Source organism: Emys orbicularis, chromosome 6 (assembly GCF_028017835.1).
Source record: "Emys orbicularis isolate rEmyOrb1 chromosome 6, rEmyOrb1.hap1, whole genome shotgun sequence".
Lineage (NCBI taxonomy): Eukaryota > Metazoa > Chordata > Testudines > Emydidae > Emys > Emys orbicularis.
In genome coordinates, this window is record NC_088688.1 from 55337774 (window position 1) to 55365058 (window position 27285).

General features: G+C 39.5%; 1 protein-coding gene across 1 annotated transcript in view; it reads left to right on the plus strand.

Annotated features, from left to right (window-relative positions):
• Positions 1–27285, plus strand: part of RASA1 (RAS p21 protein activator 1) — a 113043-nt gene that overhangs the window by 26784 nt on the left and 58974 nt on the right. The window contains exons 2-8 of the mRNA XM_065406508.1: positions 1188–1340; positions 6239–6374; positions 7253–7323; positions 12238–12355; positions 20433–20464; positions 22601–22653; positions 23612–23762. Of these exons, the coding sequence (XP_065262580.1) occupies positions 1188–1340; positions 6239–6374; positions 7253–7323; positions 12238–12355; positions 20433–20464; positions 22601–22653; positions 23612–23762 (714 nt within the window). The remainder of the gene's footprint in view (positions 1–1187; positions 1341–6238; positions 6375–7252; positions 7324–12237; positions 12356–20432; positions 20465–22600; positions 22654–23611; positions 23763–27285) is intronic.

Below are 27285 nucleotides of genomic sequence, written 5' to 3' on the forward strand. Positions count from 1 at the left end.
GTGTGTTTCCTTCTTTCCAAAACAACCCTTTTGTTCACTTCAGTCACTTTATATCAGGGGTGGGCAAACTTTTTGGCCCGAGGGCCACATCTGGGTATGAAAATTGTATGGCGGGCCATGAATGCTCACAAAATTGCGGTTGGGTGTGGGTGAAGGCTGTGGGGTGGGGGTGGAGATGAAGGGTTTGAGGTGCAGGAGGGGAATCAGGGCTAGGGCAGGGGGTATGGGTGCGGGTGGGGGGGTGAGTGCTCTGGCTGGGGATGCAGGCTCTGGGGTGGGGCCAGGGATGAGGGGTTTGCGATGTAGGAGGGTGCTCTGGGCTGGAACCGAGGGGTTCAGAGGGTGGGAGGGGAATCAGGGCTGGGGCAGGGGGTCTTCTGAGACACCTACAATTCTGATTAATGTTAAAAAAAAAAAAAAAAAAAAATCTGACATATTAAAGGCCTGATTTTTTTTTAACATAACAAAGTCCAAAAGGGGCACAATCCCTTTATTTCCTTTGCAGATAACCTTTATCTGGAAGGAAGGAAAAAGTTCGTTGATTCACATTTTCAGAAATAGGATAAACTGAGGATTACATTCTGTACTGCTCCTCTTAGTGGCAAAACACCAAAATCACAGCCCTAAGGGAGAGGTGTCCTCACTGTTACACAAAGTCTCTGGCTGAGAACAGAATCCTTCCTTGGATTTCAAGCATTACAGAAGAGAGGGATCTGAATCAAAATGTCAGATTCTGGATATCTTCTTTCCCTTTCTCCCTCCTGCTTTGCATCTTATGCCTCTTTCTAATTTTGAACTAAATTAGAGAGTTTTTAAGAGGGAACTTTCAATGAGGTCTGAGATTGCATGGATTTGGGCAAATCAATGAATTAAACCATGCTGAAAAGAGAGTTCTGAAATCCAACAATCCAGTTAAACGCAGATTGATGCATTAAATCACCATTTTTAAAAGAGCTAAGCTAATAACGAATGTTAAATTTCTGTAGTGATAGACAGAACTAAGGGCCTTCATAAACAATGATTTTAACAGAAAACTTCCATCAGAGTTGGATATGTCAGAGTTCAGTTGTTTTATATTTAATGTGTTCTAGTAAAGCTCTTGCAATACCCCAGATGTTCTTGTGACCACACTTTGGAATTGATAGTTTTATTTTATAGTCACCTGTTTATTTCACACTCTTTTTCAGGTGGTATCATGGAAAACTTGACAGAACAATTGCAGAAGAACGTCTTCGGCAAGCCGGAAAACCTGGTAGTTACCTTATTCGAGAGAGTGATCGGAGGCCAGGATCATTTGTGCTTTCATTTCTTAGCAAAACAAATGTTGTCAATCATTTTAGGTGAGTACCTATTGTCATATTTGAAAATGTGATAGCTACTGTAAATATAGATGCAGAAGTCCTTATAGCATATACAAACAGACTTAAATGTTTGCATTACAATCAATCTTAACTAGCAGTTAAGGTGGTTCGGAATATATGTACCTGTCATGAGTATATTTTGGTGTTCATTTGCTTGCATTCCATTAATTGTTTTAAAATAAGTATACTACTTGAAAATACTTTTTACATTGATCAACTTTTTCAGCACCCAGAGCAGAACACAGAAGCATCAGGAAATAAATGGAGCTGCAAAATGGAAAAACTTACTATTAAACAATTTACATCTTGAATTGTAGCGAATAGGCTTATAGGCAGCATTAGGGAGGTCTCTTATTTGTTAATGAGTCACTGAAAATGAATTGTTCTGAATGTGTTCCCTGACAGTCATTGCAGTTAATATTACATATTATTCAATATTCTTAGTGTACCAACACAAATTAATTTTATCTTTTGTTTTAAGAGAAAAATGGAGAGGGAAAAAAGTAAGGAATCTGTTGTGTCTAATGGTTTCTGGGTTTGATGGAAACAGCATTTGATGCATGTTGGAATGGATTGCACTAGATATTAGGCTCTCTATGAGCTGAGGGGTGAAAACATTTCTTTGCCACTGTCCCAAGTTATGGCTAGGATTACAGTTTTAAGGAATGTATTTGTTCTTGTTAGTATGAATGAGACTTGCTGTGTGTAAACTTGAATGCTGGCCAACGTATAGTGTGCCAATGGAATAACATTGTTCAGGCTCCACAAAATAGAATTGCTGGTATCTTGGAAGCTGAATCTCTTCAGGCTAACAGCTAATGGGAAAGCAGTTCACCAGCAGACTGTTTGAACAGGACACAGCTGAACTCTAGAAAGTAGCAACTGATTGGGAGTATTCTAGTCTGTCAAGCCTGAAGCAGACCACAGGTGGAGCTAATGGCCTTCAGGAAAGACAGGTTTCAGATGTTCTTCAGGCTAATGGAATCTAAGTTAGGCAGAACAGATGAACAAGCAATCCATGGGATCTTTATAGTACATCTTTCCCGTTCATCACTCCCCTAATCCACTCCCTGGGCCATGGTGAGAAGAGTTCTCCAGAAGATTTCTGTGTGTTGAGGATCCTTCATCCTTATAGCCTCTGAGTACGCGAGGAAGCTGTGGTTCCCAGAATTAATGAATTTGTCTGTTGCCAGTGTGAGCAAGCTCTTTGCGGTAGAGGATTTCCTGAGGCAAGGCCTGCTGTTCTATGAAGATCTGGTATTTAACTAATTAAATGTAACAAACTTTTGGTCCTGTCATTGACCAGGAGAACTGAAGCAAGGTCTATCAGTCAAGACACTATTGGCAATGCTAAACCCCAGAAATCTGTCAGCCTCATGAGTGTATTTTGGGGATTTGGAGAACTTTCTCTTCCTGGTGTGTAAGACTGGGACCATAATTCTACAGTCCTCTGTTCTGGTAATTCCTGGTAATTCATTCAAGCCAGTGTAGTGATGGATTGAGGCCCACCATCATTACAAAGTTCAATCTTTGGCTGTTGCAGCCTTGCAGAGACTAAATGATCCTTCTTTACTTGGAATTTAAAATTTTATGTTAAAAGGTCAACTCTATCAAAAGCCAAAGTCTGATAGACATAGATGTTGTCAGAAGACTTGTTTTGATCTGTTGTTCGAGGAACAGTTTAATAGGTATGTATATAGACTAATATAAAAAATCCTTAAGCAGGAAAATTTCCCAATAAACCCGTATCTGAAGTGCAAGACCATAGGCAAAGAAAATGGTAGAAGTTAAGAAACAGAAAAGCAGCAGAGTCAAGAATCAGTGTGGGATTGTGAGGGAGAGGAGGTTTAACCTAAAAATAGAAACAAATTTCCCCAAATTGTTCACTTGATTTCTGGAATGATCATCAGCTTTGAAAAAAAGAATGAGCATGGCAAGTAGTTCTTAGTCTTCAAGTGTTGAAATATTATCTTCTCAGATTCCAATATCTAATTTTGTAAATAGATCTTTAAGATATTTCCATTCTTTTAATTTCCGTTTCAACTTGAAAGTAGAAAGTAAAAAATTTAAATTGACTTTTCAGATGTTAAATCACTCTACTTCCTAGCTTGTCAATATTGCTTCGTATCGGCCCCTTTTTTTGTTAAATTTAATTACTCATGTTTTTTCTGCATTGACTTAGCAGCCGGGTTGCACAATTTGATTGGGTAATAATATTCTTGTATTATAAGTGTTTTATAAAGTAAGATCAGAAGAAATATTCTAGACCTTTCTTTTATCCCTGTGCCACAGCCATTCTTCAGTGAGTTGCAATAAACTTTCTCCCCATTTATTTATGTGTCCCCAATTGGTGTCAACTTTGAATACTCCTATAGTTACAATAAACTTTTAAAATAGGAGCAGGTAGCCCCAAAAAGTCAGTTACTTTTTTATAAAAAACTTTGGATCCTATTACTTTCCAATTACACACTGGATATTACAGTAACTTACCCTTTCTTGTTAGGGTGTTGTAACTAGAGGAGTTGTTCAGTCATGTTGATAACTTAAAACAAACAAACGAAAAAAGATTTGATCAGTCGGATTTTTACAACCACATTATCATACAAATGGTACTGACTAAGAATAATCAATCTGTTTCTCAGTACTCGATATTTGACTTTTGTATAGCTGGAAACTTCAATTGTAATTGACACCAGCAATTATGCAATCATAATCAATTGTTTGGGATGTCTGATTTTATTGATATTGCGCTTGCTTGGCTTTTATTAAATCTTTCTGTGTGCAATTGCCCATTAAATTAAGTATAGGGAAAATGTTTTAAAATATCATTGTTTTATATAAACCCACAGATACAGGGAATTCAGAGTTAAGCTTGTCACTCTTAACTTTCCCTGGTATAGCAATCTAAGTGTGCATGGTACTTAAAATATTACACAAATTTAAGTAGATAAACACAGCACAGGAAAAGAAGGATTTTGCCTCCACTCTAAGTCTCTCATGTTATTTAGAGGATTAAGTTAAAACTTTGGCATAGCACATTTTTAATTTAATTAACTTTTAGGTAATACGAGTTCATTAATTGTGCTTATTGTTTTAAATATCAAAATAAACAATCGTATCAGAATTTTACTGTCTCCTATATTTTTACTGGTTTATTTTTCTCAACTTAAAACATTTCTATTCATTTCTGTACATTTATTTTTGTCATCACATCTGTTAGCATGTTTCCAAATAAATCAAAAGTCAAGCAAGAGGGAAAAATTGTTCACATTTTGACAGTTTTAAAGCATACTTGACATTCACAGTAAATCTAACAATTTAAGGGTATGTCTACACTTGCAAGTTTTTGTGCCAAAAGTTATACTACTTTAATAAAAGTGCTTTAATTAAAAGCGCTGTTGTGTGTCCGCTGTAGCTCCTTGTGTCCTTGGAACACATCCACACTAGCAGCTCTTGCAATGACAAAGAGAGCAGAGCACTGTGGTAGCTCTATGCAGCTGGCTGCAGAGTGCTTTGGGAAGGGTTTGCAGTGCCTTCTTGGGCAGGTACAGCATCACATGATGCAGGTTTCTCAATCCCATTGTCAGCTGCTTTTCAGTTAAAGTGTGTGGGGGCAGAGTGTGAGACAGCGAGCGTGTGGGAGGAGACAGTGTGTGTTGGGGGAGAGTAAGTGTGTTGGCATGCTATTTCATAAATTCAGACAGCCGCAGGAAGCAACCAGTCCTGAGACGGGGAGACCCTAACCTCCCTGGCTCTGCACAGCACAGAATCTCTCTCGCTGTCTCACACACACATCCACCCCGCCTGCCTGCGTCTGTTCATATTGTGGGAGACAGAGCATTCCGCATTAATGATTTGCTTTGTGTCCGGGAGCAGAGCAGCACGCCCTGGCTGTCAGAACAGAGCTTTGAAAGGGGAAGGGTGCATGCCTGCAGGGCTGCTGAGTTCAAAACAATGAGCAGAGCCCTCACTCGAGGCATTGTGGGACACCTCTGGAGGTCAATTACAGGGATAAAAGCAATCAAGGCATTTACACTGGCACTACAGCATTAAAGCCTCACTGCAAAAAGCCTTATGACTCTCATTGGGGTGGTTCTATTACAGCGTTGCAACTGAGGAGTTTTGGTGCAAAAAGTGGCTTGTCAGTGTAGACGTCAGTGCAAAAAGCTGACTTTTAGCACAGAAACTTTCAAGTGTAGGCCAGGCCTAAATCATTAAAAATTAGGTATTCAGTGCTCTGCAGGTGTATGATCAACAGTTAAAGATCTTTCATGTTAATGAAATATTTTGATACGTTTGTCAAAATTAGACTTTGTTGGAAACCTAGTTGCAATTCTAAGTTTTCATTTTATAGGAAAAGCGCCTATTAGATCATCTGATCCAGTTCTATGATTTAGACTTGCTCTTTAAAACACACATTCTAGGACAGTATTTTGTCTCTTTTAGTTTTAAATGTTCAGAGTAATGGAGCTTTCTGCTTTGCTTAGTAACTTAATATTTTTCATAGTCAGAAAACTCCTTTTGACGTTCATCTTACATTTTCCTGTTTCATCCCTTTACTCCTAGCTTATTACCTCCTTGTTTTGACCCTAAACAAGTCATCTTTTTTTTTTTTTCAAGCTTCAAGTGTTTGTAAACTATTATGCCCCTGCTCTGTCACTCCTGCTTAGAAGTTACTTTGTCAAGGCATATATATATTTAGCTGTGAAAGAATGCATTTTGTTAGGTGTATGCTTTGAAAATAGTTTGCTTTCAAAAGCAAATACCTTGAAAAATCAATACTTTAGGTTCCCAACCTTTCTATAAGTTATCCATGCACATTTATAGAGAGAAATATATATTTTTTTAAATTAACTTTAGTGTTTCTTTCCTAACAGGATTATTGCCATGTGTGGAGATTATTACATTGGTGGACGACGATTTTCTTCGCTTTCAGACCTAATAGGTTATTACAGTCACGTGTCTTGTTTGCTTAAGGGGGAAAAATTGCTTTTCCCTGTAGCACCTCCTGAGGCAAGTAATAACTTCCTCACAGTAACATGTTTTTTCTTTATTATTTTCTTTTTAATACAACACTGTTTGGTCTGATATTTATCATTTTAGAGTGTGAAAGGAAAAATGTAGCAAGTTTCTTCTAGTTTTATAATCACTTTTCCCCTTCACAGCAAAATATATAAGGATTTATACATTATATAGATGCATTTTTGCTGATGAAAATGCCAAATATTACATATCTTATATTGTAATTAAAAAAATACAACAAAAACCTTTAGGTATTCGTGTATTATGGATATATCCAAACACTATAGTGATGAGTATTGTATGAAACCCAAGATAAAAATATATGAAATATTGGATAAAATAGAATGGCAACATTTTAGAGTATCTAGTCTACAGCTAAAGAATTGAGCTCTCTGAAAATTGAGCACCTTTGCAGTGTCTCAGAAGTAGGGCACTCAAAATCACTAGTCACTTTTAAAAATCTTGGCCTGAATAAAAACCTCTCTAAAAGGCACAACTTAAGTGGAAAGCCCACCCTGCTGTATGGAGAGGATATAATCCAAACTTATTTCTTTTCTGGGGTTTCCCCTTATTGGTAAATTTGATATAATAAAAAACATAAATGGCAATTTGTACTAATTAAAATGTCACAATTCTAACATACAGTATTTTGGGACATTCCAGGGCTAGAATCAAATTGGAAATCTCCTGAGCTAATGGTGTACATCACCCATGTCTAACCCTGATCAGTCTTGAGCTATTATAACTTAAATGTTAGGGGTATTTGCTGAGTATTGCGAGTTTTGCACCTCAAACTAGCAATAATGTTGGGGGGAAATTCTACTTAGGGGAGAGCAAGAATTAAACATTTTTCCCCTCCTAAATTGTAGCCAGTGGAAGACAGAAGGAGAGTTCGAGCCATTCTGCCATACACTAAAGTGCCAGACACAGATGAAATAAGGTACGTCTTATTAAAGGATCAGAAGCAGTGAAGATATTCTGGAGCATTTTTCAGTACTAATGAGTACAAATCATTTTTGTTTACATCTGTCTTCCTACTCCTAGATGTCAAAATCAGATTTCTTAAGGGCTTATTTATCAGTTGTAGAAGTAGCAGCATTCTGTTTTGAGTGCATATGTATTAATGTTTACCAAATAAACACGTTAATTATAAGGGGAGCTATTAGTTTGTTTTAGGTCTCTGTTGTCAGTCTCACTGTAACTTTCTGAAACTTTCAACTTGTATGTTTAATTTCTCTAGGCTTGGTCTTCATCCAAAGACCAAGTGTGTGCACTTTTTTTTTTTTTTTAATATAAAATTGAGCAAGAACAATTAAGCTGTTTGGGGGGAGAAGGGTGGTGGTGGTAGCCTTATTTGTCACTGATTTCAACTATGTCTACACTAGCACTGTTGTCGGTCAGGGGTGTGAAAAAACACCCCCTTGGCAGACAGAAGTTACATTGACAGGTAGACAGAAGCGCCTGTGTGGACAGCGCTATGTTTGTGGGAGATGCTCTCCCGCTGACATAGCTATCACTGCTCATTGGGGATGGTTTAATTATGCTGATTGGAGAGCTCTCTCCCGTCGGCATAGAACGGCTACACAGAAAACCTTACAGTGGCACAGCTGCATCGGTACAGCTCTGCCGCTGTAAGGTCTCTAGTGTAGACATAGCCTAATTTTGAACAGGACATTATAAGGCTGAAGTAGCCACTAAATGGACCCTGATGTTTGGTGGTAATCACTGGTAGGGACACTCTTGGGTTGTCTTCTGGGAGTGTGACTTACCATGCTAACTGCATTGAGACTCTGGCTGTTGCTATCTGCTTCTGATATCTGGAGAAAGGTTTCATGAATATCAGAATAAAGTTTATGAGAGCTGGAGTTAAAATATCCTTATTTGAGTGGGTTCATCAGTGGAATGAGTTTCCAGTGCAGATCATACTAATCCAGTCTGACCACCGTAGAGCACGTTATGAGAGCTGTCTTTTTGAGAGAGCTTTTTTATCACAACCAGATTGATAGACAGAGGAGGAAACCTATAATTGTATATAGGAAGTCCACCAGGTAAGGAGGAAGAATAGAAAATTCCATTAAATCCACTAGTGACCTTGCCATGCATATCCAATTTACATGGGAAGCACTTGGGTGATAAGAGCTATAGAAATGTTAAGACTCTTCCTTTTGAAAGGCATGCTGAGGAGAAACTCCAGAGGCAAGAGCCTGTGCTCCAGGACTCAGCATAGGCGACATTGACTTGGCTATGTCTTCAATGTAGAGTTGAGACTCACTTACTGAGGGCTTGTCTATACTTGCACTTTACAGCGCTGCAACTTTCTCTGAAAAAACACCCCCTGAGCACAGCAAGTTTCAGCGCTGTAAAGTGCCAGTGTAGACAGTGCACCAGCACTGGTAGCTATGCCGCTCGTGGAGGTGGGGTTTTTTAGAGTGCTGGGAGAGCTCTCTCCCAGCGCTCTGCTGCGACCACCAAGCCATGTTAAAGCAGATTGTTTATAAATAGTTAACATATTGTAAGAGGCCATTCAAAGTGAAGTGGCTTGTTAACACCTCTGCATATGACATAAAAGGGTGTGTCACTGGGTTACAGATTATTGGAGTAAGCTGTAAATTATGTCTTTTTTAAGACCCTGATTTTTAGAGCCTAGGAAAGTTCTAAATTTAAGCTCACAGGTTTGTCTTTTAGAAGGTGTTTTGCAGGTTTCCTTTGAGGATGAGGGCTTAGAGTTCAGATAGTAAGTGATTGTTTTATGAAAAGGGTTTGCCCATGGGTGATATGGTGTATTTGTCTTCTATAATTTTTCTGTGTGAGTTCATTAGAGAGAATAGTGATTGTCTTGTTTCAGCCAGATAATTTTTATTGGGTTATTTGGTGCACTGGATGAGGTGCATCACATGTTGTGCTAGGCATGTGTAGGATCCCTGGATCTTAAAAGGTGTGTTGTGAGGGGTATTGATCATCCTAGCAATGAAGATATGCCTGCAAGTTTTGCATCTTTTGTTCTGGCAGGGTCTAATGCTGCTTTGGGTTAGTGGGTCCTGGTCTGTGGGGAGCTTGCCTCTGATGATGAATTTGGCAAGGTTGTGGGGGGTTGTTTGGAGGCCAGAAGAGGGGGTTCAGGTAAGATTTATTTCAGGGTGTAGTCCCCATTGAGTACAGGTTGTAATTGTTTGGTGATACTCCCTGTGGGGTAGTAGGTGACAAGTAGGAATATGTGATCTGAGTTCCTCCCCCCTCCCCCCCCATATTGAAGGAGGTATTTGAGATGCGATTCACTTCCCTGATGGAGTGTCCTTTTTTGGTGAAGGAAGTTTTAAATGTGTTAAGGTGTGTATCCTGGACTTTATCCTTGGAGCCTATTCTGTGGTATCTGTGTGTCTGGTTGTAGATAACCGATTTCTTGGTATGTTTGGGTGATTACTGGATCCGTGAAGGTAGGTGTGGTGATCCATGGGTTTTTGGTATATAGTTGTCTGTATGGTTTCATTGTTGAAGCTGACTGTGGTGGGCAGAAAGTTGATGCTGGTGTGGGAGTGTTCTAGAGAGAGTTTGGTGGATGGATGGTGGTTGTTGAAGTTGTGGCGGAAGTCTGTGAGGGTGTGTAGGTCATTTGTCCAGAGGATGAAAATATCACCCAACGTATCTCAGGTATATCATTGGTTTCATGGTACATTTGTCCAGAAATTCTTCTTCGAGGTGGCCCATGAAGAGGTTGGCATGTTGGGGAGCCATCCTTGTACTCCTGGCTGTTTCCATGATTTGGACAAACTGTTTATTTTTAATATAAAATTGTTACGGGTGAGGAGGAAATGGATGAGTTTAGTGATGTGTTTGGGGTGGATAGCTGTGTGATGTCCATTGTCTTCTAGATGTTTGAGGCAGGCAGTGATGCAGTCATTATGAAGGTTATTGGTGTACAGGGAGGTGCAAGGATGCTAGTCTGAGGGAGGTTGTTAATGTTGCTGAGTTTCTGGAAGTCAATTGTATCCTGGAGGAAACTGGCCCTTTGTGTGGTGAGTGATTTGATTCTGGTTTCTGACTCCTGATATTCCTTCAGTAAGAGTGCCGTGGCCAGATATGATGGGTCTGCCTGGGTTCCCTTGTTTGTGTATCTTAGAAAGCATGTAGAAGGTCCCTGGGATGGGTTTAAGATAAAGTTGTACAGTTTCCCTTGTAGTTGTTTGGAGAAGGATTTGATGACATCTTTTAATTCCTGGGTGAAATGTGTTGTGAGGTCTTTGAGTTCTTTATAGGAGGTGGTGTTGGGGAGTTGTCAGTTGGCCTTGTTAATGTAGTCATTACAGTTGAGAACTATGATGGCACCCCCTTTGTCTTTTGGTTTGATCACTAGCTTTTTGTGATTGGATTTCAGGAATTGTATAGCTATCCTCTTGTCAGTGGAGAGATGGTGGTGGATATGATGTTTAAGGATTTTATAGTTATTTTTTTTTCCCTCTGAAGCAATCAATGCAATGATCAAGGGTGTGGTGGGGTGTCCAGTCAGAAATTCTTTTATCTTATGGCTGTTGGTGGGAATGCGGTAGCTATGGGTGGTGGTGTGAAAGAATTTTTTGAAGTGGAGTTGGCAAAATAATTCTTCTAGTTTTGTACATGTTAGTATGGTATCACGGTGTAGTGGGGTAGAAGTTCACATGATGTGGGTCCTGGTGCTGTGGTTTCTTCCACAAGTGGTGTTCAGTGGATTGTAGCGGAGTTGTTGTTCTTGGTTCCACTTTTTGTTTTTGTTTTGGAGGCTGTCTTCAGGTTTCTTTGATAGATTTTTTTTTGGTGGTTTCTTGCATGATCTCCAGGTAGGTTTCCTGCTTTTTTTCTTTCCGATATGTGAGAGTATGTGATGATTTTGTGTTTGAGGTGGTCCCTTCTGGAGTATGAGAGATGCAGGAGATGGTTCCTCAGTTTTTTTTTAAGTCCTCCTGCAGAGCTCTTTGTCAGACTTGGAATTGTATGTAGTGGTCAGAGGGTTATAGATGGTGAGCCCTTTGGGGATAATGTTTTGTTTCTTGGCATTTTCTAAGGAAATAGATGTTGCTTTAGGTTTTGCTTTCTTTTGTTTCATGTTGTGGAGTTTCAATTTCAGATGGCAAAATTCATTATCTTCCAGTGTTTGCAGTGTTGTAGCCATTTTGTTCCCAGGATATTAGAGAGAGAAGGTGAGTTAGGACAGTACTTGAGTTATAACTTAAATTAACTGTAGTAAAGACAAGCTTTCAAGCATGCTCTAACCCGTATTATATTTCTGACAAGGTCCATCTACCATCATGATCCAGTGGTAATTACAGTACTCTGCACCATTTTGTAGGGCTTTAGCACCTGCATTTATAGTAACTAAAAGGCCTGCTTTCATATACAGGGTCCCAGAAACCTCTCCCTTCATATGTAGGGTTTACAATGTTGTGAAATTAGGTAAAATTGCTACTTTCTTTTATAAATTATGATACTGGTATATACACGTATGTCTGTCTTTGATTTTTCTTATTTTTATTTGGGATTTGATTTGACTGGATATTGTCTCTTTAACATTGATTGTAATATGGTGCTAGTGTTGCATAATTCAGTAGAACATTAAAGGTGTCTCCAGAAATTAACAAGTATTAGAAATCCAAATAAATCTAATGTGTCAGTATCTAACAGGTGCTTATTTCATGATGTGTAAACAGACTGACTTGTGATACGCTCTTGGGATAGCAAATACAGTGTTTTTTATGCTTCCGCCATCTTTTAAAGTTTTGAAAATTTAACTTTGGTTGAGTTATGTTCAATTTATTATCCTTGCCAAAACTATTGCACCTTGATTGCAGTCCTAGTTTAATAGTCTTACTGTAGCTTTCTTCAGTTTCCTTAAAGGAGACATGTTTATTGTCCATAATGAATTGGAAGACGGTTGGATGTGGGTTACAAATCTACGGACAGATGAACAAGGCCTTATTGTAGAAGACCTGGTAGAAGAAGTGGTAAGTGTTGTCTACTTAAATCAGTTCTAAAACTTAAGATTCTCTAAGTATTAATATACAAGAGCCACAATATCTAGTGTAACTGCCAAGCTTCCTACTGTGGTGTATTTTCAGTTTTCTTTTAAAATGTAATAATCAGATCTCCCATTTATCAACACATATAGCAGGGGTCGGCAACCTTTCAGAAGTGGTGTGCTGAGTCTTCATTTATTCACTCTAATTTAAGGTTTCGCGTGCCAGTAATACATTTTAACGTTTTTAGAAGGTCTTTTCCTATACCTCTATAATATATAACTAAACTGTTGTTGTATGTAAAGTAAATAAGGTTTTTAAAATGTTTAAGAAGCTTCATTTAAAATTAAATTAAAATGCAGAGCCCCTTGGACCGGTGGCCAGGACCCGGGCAGTGTGAGTGCCACTGAAAATCAACTTGCATGCTGCCTTTGGCACCCGTGCCATAAGTTGCCTACCCCTGATATATACAGGTTTCAGAGTAGCAGCCGTGTTAGTCTGTATCCGCAAAAAGAACAGGAGTACTTGCGGCACCTTAGAGACTAACAAATTTATTAGAGCATAAGCTTTCGTGGGCTACATCCGAAGAAGTGGGCTGTAGCCCACGAAAGCTTATGCTCTAATAAATTTGTTAGTCTCTAAGGTGCCACAAGTACTCCTGTTCTTTTTTCCTGATATATAGTAACTCCTTAAGCCTCATGTCTGAAATTAAAAATAATGAAGGCCAAACTAGTTCTTGGCAAATAAGTTTATTCTGATTTTGTACAGATGAATGGCATTGTGACTTTGTTTATAGGCAGTTCTGTAAACCAGTGGTTTTCAAACTTTTTTTCTGGTGACCCAGCTGAAGAAAATTGTTGATGCCCGTGACCCAACGGAGCTGGGGATGAGGGGTTTGGAGTGTGGGAGGGGCTCAGGGTTGGGCAGAGGTTTGGGGTGCAGGGATGAGGACTGTGGGGTGGGGCCGGGAATGAGGGGTTCAGGGTGTGGGAGGGGGCGTTGGGTTAAGAACATAAGAATGGCCGTACTGGGTCAGACCAAAGGTCCATCCAGCACAGTATCCTGTCTACTGACAGTTGCCAATGCCAAGTGCCCCAGAAGAAGTGAACCTAACAGGTGATCTCTCTCCTGCCATCCATCTCCATCCTCTGACAAACAGAGGCTAGGGACACCATTCCTTACCCATCCTGGCTAATAGCCATTAACGGACTTAACCTCCATGAATTTATCCAGTTCTCTTTTAAATGCTGTTATAGTCCTAGCCTTCACAACCTCCTCAGGCAAGGAGTTCCACAAGTTGACTGTGCGTTGTGTGAAGAAGAACTTCATTTTATTTGTTTTAAACCTACTGCCCATTAATTTCATTTGGCGGCCCCTAGTTCTTGTATTATGGGAACAAGTAAATAACTTTTCCTTATTTACTTTCTCCACATCACTCATGATTTTATATACCTCTATCATATCCCCCCTTAGTCTCCTCTTTTCCAAGCTGAAAAGTCCTAGCCTCTTTAATCTCTCCTCATATGGGACCCGTTCCAAACCCCTAATCATTTTAGTTGCCCTTCTCTGAACCTTTTCTAATGGCAGTATATCTTTTTTGAGATGAGACCACCACATCTGTACACAGTATTCAAGATGTGGGCGTACCATAGATTTATATAAGGGCAATAAGATACTCTCCGTCTTATTCTCTATCCCCTTTTTAATGATTGCTAACATCCTATTTGCTTTTTTGACCGCTTCTGCACACTGTGTGGAAGTCTTCAGAGAACTATCCACAATGACTCCAAGATCTCTTTCCTGATTCATTGTAGCTAAATTAGCCCCCATCATATTGTATGTATAGTGGGGGTTATTTTTTTCAATGTGCATTACTTTACATTTATCCACATTAAATTTCTTTTGCCTTTTTGTTGCCCAATCACTTAGTTTTGTGAGATCTTTTTGAAGTTCTTCACAGTCTGCTTTGGTCTTAACTATCTTGAGCAGTTTAGTATCATCTGCAAACTTTGCCACCTCACTTTTTACCCTTTCTCCAGATCATTTATGAATAGGTTGAATAGGATTGGTCCTAGGACTGACCCTTGGGTAACACCACTAGTTACACCTCTCCATTCTGAGAATTTACTATTTATTCCTACCCTTTGTTCCCTGTCTTTTAACCAGTTCTCAGTCCATGAAAGGACCTTCCCTCTCGTCCCATGACAACTTAATTTACGTAAGAGCCTTTTGGTGAGGGACCTTGTCAAAGGTTTTCTGGAAATCTAAGTATACTATGTCCACTGGATCCCCCTTGTCCACATGTTTGTTGACCCCTTCAAAGAACTCTAATAGATTAGTAAGACACGATTTCCCTGTACAGAAACCATGTTGACTTTTGCCCAACAATTTATGTTCTTCTATGTGTCTGACAATTTTATTCTTTACTCTTGTTTCAACTAATTTGCCCAGTACTGACGTTAGACTTACCGGTCTGTAATTGCTGGGATCATTTCTAGAGCCCTTTTAAAATATTGGCGTTACATTAGCTATCTTCCAGTCATTGGGTACAGAAGCCAATTTAAAGAACAGGTTACAAACCATAGTTAATAGTTTCTCAATTTCACATTTGAGTTCTTTCCGAACTCTTGGGTGAATGCCATCTGGTCCCGGTGACTTGTTACTGTTAAGTTTATCAATTAATTCCAAAATCTCCCCTAGTGACACCTCAATCTGTGACAATTCCTCAGATTTGTCACCTACAAAAGCCAGCTCAGGTTTGGGAAGACTGAAGCAAAGAATCCATTTAGTTTCTCCGCAATGACTTTATCGTCTTTAAGCACTCCTTTTGTATCTCGATCGTCCAGGGATCCCACTGGTTGTTTAGCAGGCTTCCTGTTTCTGGTGTACTTAAAAAACATTTTGTTATTACCTTTTGAGTTTTTGGCTAGCTGTTCTTCAAACTCCTCTTTGGCTTTTCTTATTACATTTTTACACTTAATTTGACAGTATTTATGCTCCTTTCTATTTACCTCACTAGGATTTGACTTCAACTTTTTAAAAGATGCCTTTGTACATATTAACTTCATCAATTTGGATACTTCACTAGAAAAATGGAAGGTATTGTGGCACTTCAGGAAGCCCCACAAAATAGTTACAATGAATGGCAGGGTCTCTTTTATCGTAGGAACAGCTGGGGTTTAGAGCAGTGATTTTCAAACCAGAGCAGGGTAGGGGTGCGGGAGGGGGTCAGGGCTCTGGGGTGAGGCTGGGGATGAGGGGTTTGTGGTGCAAGAAGGGGCTCTGGGTTTGGGGGGGGGGCTCAGGGCTGGGGCAGGGGATTGGGGCGCAGGGTTGGGGCACGGGCTTACCTCCGGCAGCTCCCGGTCAGTGACGCATCCAAATTGATGAAGTTTATATGTACAAAGGCTCCCCCTCATGAGAGTTCCATTCAGAACGGGGGATGGGACAAGAGGGCATGTCAAGTTGTTCGTTAAAGCTCCCTGATTCAGCATCAACCATGCTGGCCCCGGCATTAATTAGGGCAGTCAAGTGACCCTGAGACACCTTATGTCAGGGGAGAATTGGTTTAATGGAGCTCTGCTGCGGACCACCCTGGGTTTGGTTCTACCAAGCCACCCCTACTCTGCATGTCTCTTCACTGGGACTGGGGGAAGCGTCACTGCCTGCCAACTGTACACTAGCAGTAGCTGCTTGCTGTCTGAGAATGCAAAGTGAATGGACAGTACTGGAGAATCTGGGCTCTGGCCTTTTGTTTGTAGGGTACAAGGTCAATCCACCTCATGTCAGTAATAATTGAAAATTACCATTTCAGTTTTCTTTTTGGTCCCATATGAAGGGAATTTGTTATTCCAGTTCATTTTTGAGTGGACAAGTCTCTGCTTCACCAAAACTGTCATCACCCAAGAATTGGTGCCAGCTAGCCCACTCTAGTGTGTAAAGAATAAATAAGCATGGGCACTGAACTAATCTCTCACTTTTGGAGGTAACGTAAACAGGTCATGTTTGATGCATATTATCAGTGTGGTGTGAAGAACTGTGTACTGCTCCTGCTGCTGTACTTTTTCATGAATAACTACAGTAGACTAATTCAGTCCTCAGAACTGTCAATCCACGCCATTCACAAGCATTAAATCAACACATACACAGTCTAATTGAGAAGGAAAATGGAATTCCCTTGTACAACATTGTCGGAGGAGAAGCTATTTATAACATAGTGCAAAAGATCGGACAACTTGTAGCAGCTTAGTGATACTGTGTAGATAACTGGTGGAGCACATCATCTGATTTGAAGACTCTGACAGTTTGCAATATGTTAGCCCATCCTGCAATATCTCTTACTCTCCCAGGGTGGATGCACTATGCACATTACTATTATCTACTGTACCTACTATATTAATGTATTTAGTTTTTAGCTGTCTCTTTCAAATCCTATGCCCAGTCTGCATTAAGAGTCATGGATTAAAGCCAGAAGGAATGACTGTGATCATCTAGTCTCACCTCCTGCGTAACACAGGCCATAGAATTTCTCTGAATTAATTCCTGTTTGAACTAGAGCATATCTTTTAGAAAAAAATCAAGTCTTGATTTAAAAATTGTTGGAGATGTTGAATCCACCATTCAGAGTCCTTGGTAAACTCTTTCACTGGTTAATTACCATCACTATTCAAAATATGCATCTTATTTCCAGCCTGAATTTGGCTAGCTTCAACTTCTAGCCATTGAATCTTATTAAACAAACATCTGCTAGATTAAAGAGCCCTCTATCATCAAATTTCTGTCCTCCTTGAAGATACTTAGACTGATCAAATTATCCCTTAACCTTATCTCTGATAAACTAAATAGATTGCACTCCTTGAGCCTTTCACTGTAAGGCATGTTTTCCAATCCTCTAATCAGTCTTGGGGCTCTTTACTGAACCCTCTCCAATTTTTCAATATCTTTCTTGAATTGTGGATATCAGAACTGGACAGTGTTCCACTAGAGCTCTCACCGTGCCAACACCAGAGGTAATAGAATATGTCTACTCAATAGTCCCCATCCAAAGATCACATTAGCCATTTTGACCACAGGATCACACTAGGAACTCATGTTCAGCTAATTAGTCAGCATGACCTCCAAGTTTTTTTCAGAGATACTGCTTCCCAGGATAGTCTCCCATGCTGTATGTATGGCCTACATTCTATGCAGATGTAGATTTTACATTTAGATATATTAAAATGAATATTGTTTGCTTGTGCCCTGCTTACAGAGTGATTGGGATCACTTAGTATCACTGAACCGTACTCTTCATTGTTTACCAGTCTGTCATCTGCAAACTTAATCAGTAATGATTTTTTTTTTCATTCAGGTTATTGATTAATATAAAAAAGTTAAATAGCATAGGACCAAGAACTAATTGCTATGGAGCCCAGCTAGAAATGTACCTTCTTGATGATTCTACATTTAAAATTACATTTTGAGACCAGACCGACTGTTTTTAATCCATTCAATGGTTGGTTTCAGAGTAGCAGCCGTGTTAGTCTGTATCCGCAAAAATAACAGGAGTACTTGTGGCACCTTAGAGACTAACAAATTTATTAGAGCATAAGCTTTCGTGGGCTACAACCCACTTCTTCGGATGCATCCGAAGAAGTGGGTTGTAGCCCACGAAAGCTTATGCTCTAATCCATTCAATGTATGCCATGTTTGTTTTTTGTGGTGTTCTAGTTTTTTAATCAAAATGTTGTGCAGTACCAACTCAGATGTCTTACAGAAGTCTAAATATATTACATCAATAGTATTAGCTTTATCAACCAAATTTGAAATCTCATCAAAAGAAGATTGCAAGTTAACTTGTCAAGATTTATTTTCCATAAACCCATGTTGATTGGCATTTATTATGTTACTCTTCTTTGATACTTATTATCAGCTGCTCAATAATCTGTCCTGTAATGAATGTTAGGCTGACAGGTCTATAATTGCCTGAGTTTATCATTTTTAAATATTGGCACAACATTAGCTTTATTCCAGTCTTCTAGAACTTCCCTCATGTTCTAAGGCTTATCGAAAATCAACATTAGCAATCCAGTGAGTTCCTTGAGCACCTCTTCCGAAACTCTTGGATGCAAGTTATCTGGACTTGCTGATTATAAAATGTTTAACTTTAGTAGCTGCTGTTTAACATCCTCCTGAGTTACCATTGGAATTGTTTCTTCATCATCATCATCATCTCCTCTCATGACTATAACATCCCTTTTTCCCCAAATAAGGGACAAAAATATGTATTGAACACTTCTGCATTTTCTGCATTATTATTTACAATTCTACCATTTGCACCTAGTGATGGACCAATAGCATTGTTAGGATTCTTTTTGTTCCAAATATACTTTAAAAAACCTCTTTATTGTCCCTAACTCTGCTGGTCATACATTTCTCCTTATGTCCCTTTGCTTCCTTTATCAATTTTCTACAAATGCTAGCTTCTGATTTTTTATTTATTATAGTCAACTTCCCCATGCTTCCATCTGTTATATATTGTTTTTCATAGCACTTTTCCCTCTAAGCCAGGTTGTTTTTTAACCCATTTGCTGCCTTCTATCTCAGTTGTGGCTTTTGGGGCAGCTAGTAAAATGTTTCTAAATGATTCCTAATTATCAGTCACATTTTCTGTTTATATTCTCTCTCCAAGCTGATTTGGCTCATAATTTTTTTCAGCTTTATGAAACTGGTCCTTCTAAAGCAGGGGTGGGTAAACTACAGCTTCCCAGCCATTTTAAGATGGCCCTCGAGCTCCCACTGGGAAGCGGGGTCTGGGGCTTGCCCTGCTCAGGCTCTCTAGCCAGGGAGCAAGGTCGGGAGCCTTTCCACATGGCTCCCAGAAGCAGCCGCACGGCCCCACTACAGTGCTCCAGCTGGGACACAGGGTCCGGGGCCGCTCCATGCGGCTCCTGGAAGCCACAGCATGGCCCCCCTCCGGGGGAGCTGCAGGGGTGGTGCCTGCGGACGGGGCAGCATGCGGAACTGCCTGGCCGTGCCTCCACGTAGGAGCTGGAGAAGGGACATGCTGCTGCTTCCGGGAGCTGCTTGAGGTAAGCGCCGCCCGGAGCCTGCACCCCTGACCCTCTCCCCATGCCCCAGCCCTGATCTCTCTCCCGCCTTCCAAACCACTCGGTCCCAGCCCAGAGCACCCTCCTACACCCCCAATTCCTCATCCCCAGCTCCACCCCAGAGCCCGCAACCCCAGCTGGAGCACTCACTCCTCCCCCCCCCAACCCCCACACACACTCCCCCGCCCCAGCCTGGAGTCCCCTCCTGCACCCTGAACTCCTCATTTTTGGTCCCACCCCAGAGCCTGCACCCCAACCCCAATTTTCTGAGCATTCATGGCCCGCCATACAATTTCCAGTCCCAGATGTGGCCCTCGGGCCAAAAAGTTTGCCCACCCCTGTTCTAAAGCAACGTGTGTGTGTGTGTGTATCTATATGTATATATTGCTGATTTATACTTTGTTTGCACATAAATGTTATCAAGTCATGTTTGCTTGTACCAAAGCTACTACTAATTTTGAGTTCTGGAAACCATTAATACTGCACCACATTGGCACGTAGTGGGGTTTAATACATACCTATGTAAGCTGCACTGGTGTAAACCCCACTTAATTCTAGTATAGCTCATCTACATAAGGGGTTTGTGCCAGTGTAACTTGATCAGTGTAGTTACAGCGGGCCGAATTTCCTTCATGTAAACAGGGATTTGGGAAAGAAGCACAAAAATAAATAAATCCTTTGATCATTGTAAGAAACGTTGCCCTCAATTTTTTTTTTTATTTTTATTTTTTTTTAAAAGTGTGCTTTTGGCGTATGCTTTCTCTACCCAAATAGGGTAGACCAAGTAGTAAACCTCTTTCATAGAATTATGTAATAAGCCCTTTAGTTCAAAAATATATGATTTCTTGAATATAAATGAATTATTTTGTAGCATTATTGACCTCTACAGAAAAGCTAAAAACTTAGAAAATAGACTTCATATAATTGATTACGTGGACTGTTGCATCATGCACTTACTGTGTTAATTTTCTCATTAGGGACGTGAAGAAGACCCACATGAAGGCAAAATGTAAGGGTTTTTGTTTGTTCTTAAAGAAAAACAAATATTGTGGAATAAATTATTTGTAAATTTCAGCTATGAAGTTATCTACCTTTGAAAAGGTGAATCTAACTGTTCTTTCTGGCCTCATGTTTTCCCTCTACTAATTGCTAAGGTTGATACTCTCCTCTGTCTAGCGGGCTTCTACATTGGTCTTTTGTGCTACTTATGGATAGTGTCGATAGGTTTTCGTGATGGATAAATCTTGTATGAGCCCTGTGGATAGTGGTGAATTTCACCCAGAATATGCAACATGGGTTACTGTTTGATTATAGAAATTGATGTACTAGAGCTGACCTCTTATAAAACCAATCTAACTCTTAAAATCTTTTAGTTTTGGAGAGAGAATATTACCATCACTTGAAGAATTAAAGTTCTGAATTCACTGATCTGGTACTTTAATCACTAATATATTGGTGTTGGTGATCTCTATTAGCTTCCCATAATGATGAGATTTTAACATTGTAGCACTCAAGTTTGTCATTGAAATTGCTTCATCTATTAACAATTATATCCCAAAATCCCAAAACGTTAAGTCATCAATATGTATTTTTATTAAGAAGCATGAAAATCATGGAATCATAACATACACGATTTGGTGACCAGAAAGTAGCATCTGTCATCTGTAGAACCACTTGCAATGAAAAAAGATGAGTGGCAACTAAGTATTTCAGCTGAATTTCCTGCTACTTATTCACTTGATTGGCTTTAGGATCTTTTGTCACCATTGTTGCTGTCTCCTGCCTCCAGTATTACCAGATTCACAATCTCTGAAAGGCTGGTGATCGAAGGCACTTCCAGGTATGTTGGGTGGGGAGAGAGAATTGCTGCTGTGGGATTGCAGTCCACTGAACTCTACTGGCAGTTCTTCCACCCAGTTTGGTGTAACACAGCCTCATTAATTGCATCATCTTCATTTATTGAGATTATCCCCTGCACCATTCCTGGAAGTTGCTTCAAGCCTCACCACCTACAGACCACATGTCTAATGAGCTTGCTGCTCAGAGGGTCCTCTGGATAGTCCTTCAAGTGTTCAAGCATCAGGAGACTGTCCTTTAAACGTGACCTGGAAAGGAAAATAAAAACTGAGCTTATTTTCTTTTGATGGATAAGGTCTGTTGAGGTGCTTAAAAAAGAAAATCACTTGCTTATTTGTACATTAGAAATGTAGGTCTTTGTCCAGGCAAGAAGACAAATCCTGTTTCCCACCTATATGGGTACTGGAAATGCCATGTGTATGGAAAGGATAGGAAAGGTGGGGGTATACTACACTGCCTGAAAGTTATCATGGAAGGGTGGTCATTGTAGTAGGGGTGACCATCAAGAAGATGGGCAGATGGTGTGTGGCAGATCATTGAGAGATCATCTGCTGAGTGTGTTAAGTTAGAGATGGATCAAGAATTCTTCCAAAAATTCTGCTATGACATCACCAGTATTCAGACATGAATAAATGGACTTTACATTTGTTACATGAGGACACCCAGCAGAGCTACGAGTATAAGTTATTTGAGGCTGGACTGAAGCCTCGGGATTTGTCATGGCATGGCTCCACCACACACAGGGCTGAACAGGCTACTTTAGCTATGAGATTGGAGTAGTGACTGTGGCGCTTCTTCGCTGCCTTTCTTCCCTTCTGCAGCTTGGGTTGAGAATTCCTTTCCCCAACTTCTGTGGAAATTCACAGCACAACTCCAGCTACTTTGTCTGGGTATTTTGCCCCTTATTGAAGAGTAATGACAGGGCATTTACATTCAGAATTCGTTAAAGTGCCATAGATCACAATAGATAGATTCAAATAATTACCAGAAAAATTATCAAGTATATACACTTTGTACATGACAGCTTATATAGCTAAAACTTTTGTACTTTGATGTCTACTTCAAATATTTAATTTTATTCACAGTTAATTTTAGATGTTTAAATATTCTGTCAAAGAACTGGATCTTTGTGTAACATAATTTTATGAGTTATGTTCCATTGAATTACTCCACCTACTAGGTCTTTAATTAAAGATTAATTCATAGAAGCCAGAGCCTTGAAGGCCAACAGAACCAAAAAGAGACTGCTGATAATCTTGCTTTCTTATTTGTTCTCTTCATCTTTAAGATGGTTCCATGGGAAGATCTCCAAACAAGAGGCTTACAATTTGCTGATGACAGGTATTTGTCTTTCATTGCTGGGGTTAAGGCATAAGGGGATGAGCACACAGAATAATACTCTATATAAATTAGATTGTAAAATCTTTGGAGCAGGGCTCTGTCTTTGTGTGAATAGGACCCAGCACAATGAGCTCCAGATCCTGACTTTCATCACCATAATGCAAATAATACGTTACAAGAGCTAAACATTATAATTAATATAATTTTTTTTTAAAAGTATTAGACAATCAAAGACAGCGGGTCAAATAACTTTTATTGTAACAGCTAATCACTACTTGTTGAGTAATAAATACTTTAAATATTTGCTATTAATAAAAGCTATAATTTAGTAATCTGAATAAGAGTATATGGAAGGTACTGTAGTGTCATAAATAGTGTAAATTTTGTTTTTTCTATTGGAGGACAATGTTTCTTCAGGACTTAAAATATCAGGCTTTCGAACCTAGGTAAAGCAGAAAGTTTAAAATGGTGAAATAAACTCCAAAGTAGTATTTACCATCTGAATATTTTATTAGATCAAAACTATTTTTAATTGTTGGAATCTATATTAGCATGTTGTCAGAATGGTTTTTCTCTTCTGAGTGGAGTGTCTTCATCACTGACCATTTTTAAATCAAGATTGGCTATTTTTCTAAAAGCTATGGTCTAGGAATTATTTTGGGGAAGTTCTATGGCCTGTGTTAAACAGGAGGGCAGACTAGTAGATGATCACAGTGGTCTCTTCTAGCCTTGGAATCTATGAATCTATATGTGAAGTTGGCTACTGGCTACATTGGGGGCTTAAAGGGGGCAAAATAAATTAGCAAATGTCTGGATTCCAAACTAAATATACACATATTTGTTCCAAATTCCAATTCATATTTGTATCCAGTGAAATTTGGAAAATGCCCTTTGATTGTACTGTGAAGGAAAAATAATAGTGTTGGGCACTTTATTAATAATCCTAATATTGTTTCAGTTGGTCAAGTGTGCAGTTTTCTTGTGAGGCCCTCTGATAATACGCCTGGTGATTATTCACTCTATTTTCGGACCAGTGAAAATATTCAACGTTTCAAAATATGCCCTACTCCAAACAATCAGTTTATGATGGGAGGAAGATACTATAACAGGTAAACTACTAACAGTTCTACTTAGTTTTTCTATATATGTTTAAAAAAAGTGTAATCTGTCAGTTTATTATTGGTGTGTATATATAAATATGATTTTTTTAAAAAATATGCTTATGTTAATATTAAGAATTTATCTAACCTGGTTAGTGGCTACATAAAAAGACTGAAAAATTTTAAACACTTTCTTAATCCTAAACAAAGCATAATTAGTTGGTGTTTATTTTTAAAGTATCTGACATTTTCTTCCATAAACTGGTTTCTCCTGATTAGAAATTGTGGATCATATGACTTCAAAATGATCATGACGAAATGGAGAATTGATCTGAAATCAACAAGATGGAATTCAATAAAGACAAATGCAAAATACTGACTTAAGAAGAGAAAGTCAAATCCACAAATACAAAATGGGGAATAACTGGCTAGGCAGTAGTTCTGCAGAAAATAATCTGGGGGTTATAGTGGATCACAAATTGAATATGAGACAACAATGTGATGCAGTTGCAAAAAAAAAAAAAAAAAAAGGCTAATATCATTCTGGGATGTATTAACAGGAGTGTTGTATGTAAGACACCAGTGGTAATTTTTTCACTTTACTCGGCACTGGGGAGGCCTCAGCTGCATATTGTTCTAGTTTTGGGTGCCACGCTTTAAGAAAGCTGTGGATAAACTGGAGAGAGTTCATGGGGGAGCTACAAGGTTTTATAAAACCTGATCTATGAGGCCTGGTCTACACTAACCCCCAAATTCGAACTAAGGTATGCAACTTCAGCTACGTGAATAACGTAGCTGAAGTCGACATACCTTAGTTTGAACTTACCGCGGTTCAGACGCGGTCCACACGCGGCAGGCAGGCTCCCCGTCGACTCCGCGGTACTCCTCTCGCCGAGCTGGAGTACCGCAGTCGACGGCGAGCGCTTCCGGGATCGATCTATCGCGTCCAGACCAGACGCGATAAATCGAACTCGGAACTTCGATTCCCAGCCGCCGAACTAGCGGCTGGGTGTAGACATACCCTGAGTCAAAAAACAAAACTGGGCATGTTTAGTCTTGAGAAAAGACAACTGAGCGGGGGACCTGATAAGTCTTCAAATATGTTAAGGGCTGTTGTATCGAGGATGGTGATCAATTGGACTATATGTCCGCTGAAGATAGGGCAAGAAGTAGTTGGTTTACTCCACATCAAAGGAGATTTAGGTTAGATGTTAGGAAAAATTGTTTAACTATAATGGTAGTTAAGTATTGGAATAGGCTTCCAAGGGAAATTGTGGAATCCTGGTCATTGGAGGTTTTTAAGAACAGACTGGACAAACACCTTTCAGGGATGGTTTAGGTATACTTGGTCCTGCCTCAGTGCAGGGGAGCTGGACTAGATGACCTCTCATGGTCCCTTCCAGCCCTATGATTCTATGACTTATTATAAGTTAAGAGGAATGCTATGTTGACATATAAGATGGAACAAAGGACAATAAAACTAACAGTGATATATAAAGGAAATGTGTGAATGGTTAAAATGGGGGGGGGGATATTTACATGAGGGAAAAATAGCCTCATGATTAAAAAAAATTTAAAAATCACTGGATTTCTTATATTGGACACATGATTGAAGTCTGGGTCAGAAAGTACTGATCAGCTCTCCCTGGAGTGAAGAAACTCAGGATGGATCTGTTTTGTCACTGGCATGAACAGGAAAGTGATAGTAATCTGTACTAAAAGAATGGAAATGACAAAATTGGATGCATTCATCCTTCACAGTGGGAAGCTGCTGATATATATCTATTCTCAATACATCTTATTTCCAAGGTCCTATTAAACTCAAGAATGTAGTGGTTTTGAGTTTCAACACCTCTTTAGCAGCAACAAGTTTAGCTCCCTCTTCCAGTGGAGATGGTCACTGCTTATCCCATAAATTTGGGAATTTGTCAGATCTGATCACCCAGAACCAGGGCATTCTTCTCCATCCCAACCTAGCATTTCTCTCGCTTCCAGCTTGGCTTCTGAGTGGGTAGAGATCCAGTAGCTGGTGTGTCTGAGAAAGTATCAAGTTCTCCTAGCTGAGAAGTTCAATGGACGATCATATGACTTCAAGTGGAAGATCGTGTGAGGCTAAACAATTGGATCCTTATGCAAATCCCATACACAAGATGCTTGAGTACCTTCTACATTAATCAGTCTGGCCTCCAGACATCCTCATTGAAAATTCAGCTAGCTGCAATTTCAGCCTTTTGTGAAGGTAAAGTCTCTTTTGCCCATTCTGTAGTTTTCTGGTTTATTAGGGGTATAACACTTGAATCTTCCAACTAAAATCTCTGGCAAGGGAGGTGCAGAAGTAACTACTTAAAAACATAATTACTCTCACTGGGTTTATGCAATTTCAGATAACTTACATAGTTGCTTTTTTGGCAATACTTTATCACTAAATCAGAAAGCTCTGAACTTCCACTACTGGATCCACCTTACGCTCCATTATGAGAATGTAGATACTTTCAGATGAATGAAAAGACAACAAATGGGGCATTGAGCCTGGCATAGTTGGTGGAACAGTGGGGGCATGGTGTAATATGAGATAATCAATGTGTGAATGGATGTTTTAGCTCTTAGGACAGAGAGGAAGGGTTGCATTTTAGATATGTTGTATAGGAAGAAAATGAGAGATTTGTGCAAATCCTGGATACATCTCTCCCAGTTCTGAGAACCCTTTCACAATCACTACTTTAACTTAAATGCAAATATTTTTAAGAGGTCTCATGTTTTTGAATTCATTTACTGTTGGGATATGTTAAAGGTCATCTAGGGGCTCTTCTTTTCACTGAAGTATTTGTTTTGTTACTAGTACTTTAATATATCTTTCAAAAATAGCCCTCAGTTCTACAACTGTAAGGCAGTTTGATCTTTAACATTTTATATTTGTTGGTTTGCCATGTCTGTCAAGTGTATGCAAAAAAGATCCATTTTAAAGGTGATCTGTATTATGCCTTAATGCATTGCAAAGTCAGGGTCATGGTGAGTTAATGACTAAACTTGGTCATTTAAAAAAATTAGTTGTAATTTAGCCAGGAAAACCAAAATGAGATTTTCATTTTTCCTCACTTATTATTTTGGCACTTTGATGTCAAGAGGTGGGACTGGAAGCACCAGAACTTGCCTAAACAACAGTCTGGTGCTGTTTCAAACCCCAGCAGCAACCCAAAGATGATATGGGTGGTGGATGGAAAAAGAATATTTATCTGCGTCTCAGGAATGTAGTACTCTGAGGCAGGGGAAAAAACAGTCTCTCTCTATATATACATCTTCACCCCTTCCCCTCTCCAAAAATAAAGCCAGATATGTGTGTTGCATATTGCAGAAGCAGCCAGGCTGAGAGGGAGTAAGGAGCTGTCTGTCTGCTGGACTCTCTTCTGTTACGCTGCAGAATTTGTAGCATCTGCCAGGGTTGGGATTTCCTCTGTTCTTTCAGCAAATGTTTGATATGCTGTTATACAAAAACCTCAGTTGTATCTTCCTCAGCCCAATTTTTCACCCACTG